General features: G+C 30.0%; 1 protein-coding gene across 2 annotated transcripts; it reads left to right on the top strand.

Annotated features, from left to right (window-relative positions):
- The first annotated feature begins 277 nt into the window (after positions 1-277).
- LOC107963518 (uncharacterized) lies at positions 278-1,858 on the top strand. 2 transcript variants are annotated; one of them, XM_041114979.1, is made up of 7 exons: positions 278-446; positions 544-597; positions 709-778; positions 888-958; positions 1,235-1,244; positions 1,330-1,390; positions 1,548-1,858. In XM_041114979.1, exons 1-7 carry the CDS (start codon positions 316-318, stop codon positions 1,550-1,552), a joined length of 402 nt encoding a protein of 133 aa, XP_040970913.1. In that variant the 5' UTR covers positions 278-315; the 3' UTR covers positions 1,553-1,858. The 2 variants fall into 2 exon arrangements, with proteins under 2 accessions (XP_040970913.1, XP_016755489.1); XM_016900000.2 differs by having other exon boundaries at positions 709-781.
- The last annotated feature ends 453 nt before the right edge of the window (positions 1,859-2,311 follow it).

Genomic DNA, 2,311 nt, shown 5'->3' with positions numbered 1-2,311 from the left:
AAAATATGTTATACTCCCAAGAAGATAACTCAAATTTCAAACAATAGAAACGATATTATTAAAAGAGGCAATAGACATATGTTTATACTATAATCTTATCAGTTATCCAAATACTTAAAAAGAATAAAAAATTGAGTGGACCCAAGAAAATTTTGAACAAGGGTAGGTAAAATGTGAAACTTGCCATACATGGCAAACACCTAACAAGGCCCCATGTTCCATTTCTTCTATAAAAGCAAGGGATTTGTTCCTAATATGCTTCACTCCACTACTCACATAAGCCTAAGCCTCTCACTCTTCTCTTGTTTTTCATCCATGGGAACGTTATCAGCCAATAGTAGGGAGGAGAATTCTCTTCAGAAGCAGCAACAACGCTCAAACACAAACCACACCCATAGGCCAAACCTTAATGTGCTCTTCCCACAACCCCGACTCCCCATCAATAGGTATATCATATACATATATATCCTTTTTTCTTCATATAACATTATATTTATACTTTCAAAAACATTAATATAACGTTGTGTAACCTGATGGTTGTAGGCCTGATGAAATTATTTTGGTCCCTAATGATTTTCAAGATCCATACTTAAGCAGGTAGTACTGAATACATACATATATATATGCTTTTATTTTTAAAGAAACCCATTTTAGTTCTACTTTAATTTTTTTTCTTTTGCTGTGGTGGTTCAATGATGACAACATCAGTGATGATAGTGAATATGAAAGTGATGAATATTTTGGGGATGAAGATTCTAAAGACAATGAACTAGAAGAAGTGGTGGATTATTAATTTAATAATAAGTCTATCAATTCAATAATCATCTCATTCCTATAATTTTTTTAATAGATATTATTTTAACTATGGTTTGCATTGTGCCATTTAGGTGAAACAAGAGATCAAGCTGCTGCAACTTCGGCTCTTTTTAAATCAGGAACTAGCCAATATGATGATGCGGTTTATCTTGCAACCTAACCAAATCTACTATTTATCCTTTATATAAATATTAATATTTGATAATCGATGATGTAGAATTTTTTCAACAATGTACCAAATGATGATATATCATTAAAAAACATTAAAAATTTTATAACATATTATCATTTGATTCACAAAGGAATTAAATATTAATCCTAATTATAAATCATAATTCATTTCTTAGTTCTAATTATATATTTGTTTCCTTTTCCTTTTGGGTCTTTATTTCTGCCTACTTGTTACACCTCTCAACAGCAGGGTGCAGGTAATATATTTGTATCCAAATATTTTGTTGGCAAAAGAAAAAAAAAGTCAACAGTTTAACTGAAAATTCTTTTCGATTATCTCAGAAGCTTCAACTTGAAATCTCTCAATTTGGACAAGAGATCGAAAACCTGCAGAGAAGAATGGGTCAGTCAGTCCTTTAAACCTAACCCTCTCTATATTACTTGTACTCTCTGTACTAGTGAGATCCAACCACTACCTTTTCTTTTTTCATATATATATTTTATATCATTTAATTGATTGATATTAACTGGTGATACATGTTTCCCAATGATTGAAACAGGTTAAACCCTTAACAAATAACAACTTGTGGAGCATGATGGGCTACTTGGAAGATGATCTCAAAGAGCACATTGATGTTCTGCTATACTAGTTCTAGCAATGGAATAAGGCAAAACAAGTTCCTTTTCAATCATTTTGTTTGGTTGGGTGTTTCTAATCATTTTGTCTTTGTTTTACTTTCTTCTTGGGTATAAAGTCTTTTGTATGTCAGCTTTGATCGGTTTTCATCATTTTGTCTTTATTTTGATTTGTTTCTGAGTCTTAAAGTCTTTTGTAAAAGACTAATATTTATGAATAAAAGTTTGTTCATCGAGAAAATATTTTCAATTTTTTTAAGCCACAGTTCAAAAACATGGTATGAATCTAAAAAGAAAATAAACACTTTTTTTTTTGCTCAATCGAGATAAAATAATATAAACCGAGAAAGACGTTGGAGCCACCAACCTCTTTAAAGGACAACTGGATTACAATTGACCAAAGACAAACATCTCAAACTCCTATAAGATATTAAGCAATACTAATTCATCCATCTTAAATGGTATCATTGTTATTAAGCAATAAAGGAAACCCATAATTTTAGAATCTCAAACTCATATAAGATATCGCATTATCAAAAAAAAATTCAAAAATAATCATTAAAATCAAAAATTCGAAAATAATCATTAAAATGAAGAATTAGAAGTTCGAAATAATATAATCCACACTTTTATAATAAAGTAAAAAATGTTTGGTAGAAACTGAGAAGGAAGCCTGCAATAATATAAT

The sequence above is a fragment of the Gossypium hirsutum genome, chromosome A06, assembly GCF_007990345.1.
Source record: "Gossypium hirsutum isolate 1008001.06 chromosome A06, Gossypium_hirsutum_v2.1, whole genome shotgun sequence".
Taxonomy (NCBI): Eukaryota; Viridiplantae; Streptophyta; class Magnoliopsida; order Malvales; family Malvaceae; genus Gossypium; species Gossypium hirsutum.
This window is presented reverse-complemented; position numbering and strand designations above follow the sequence as displayed.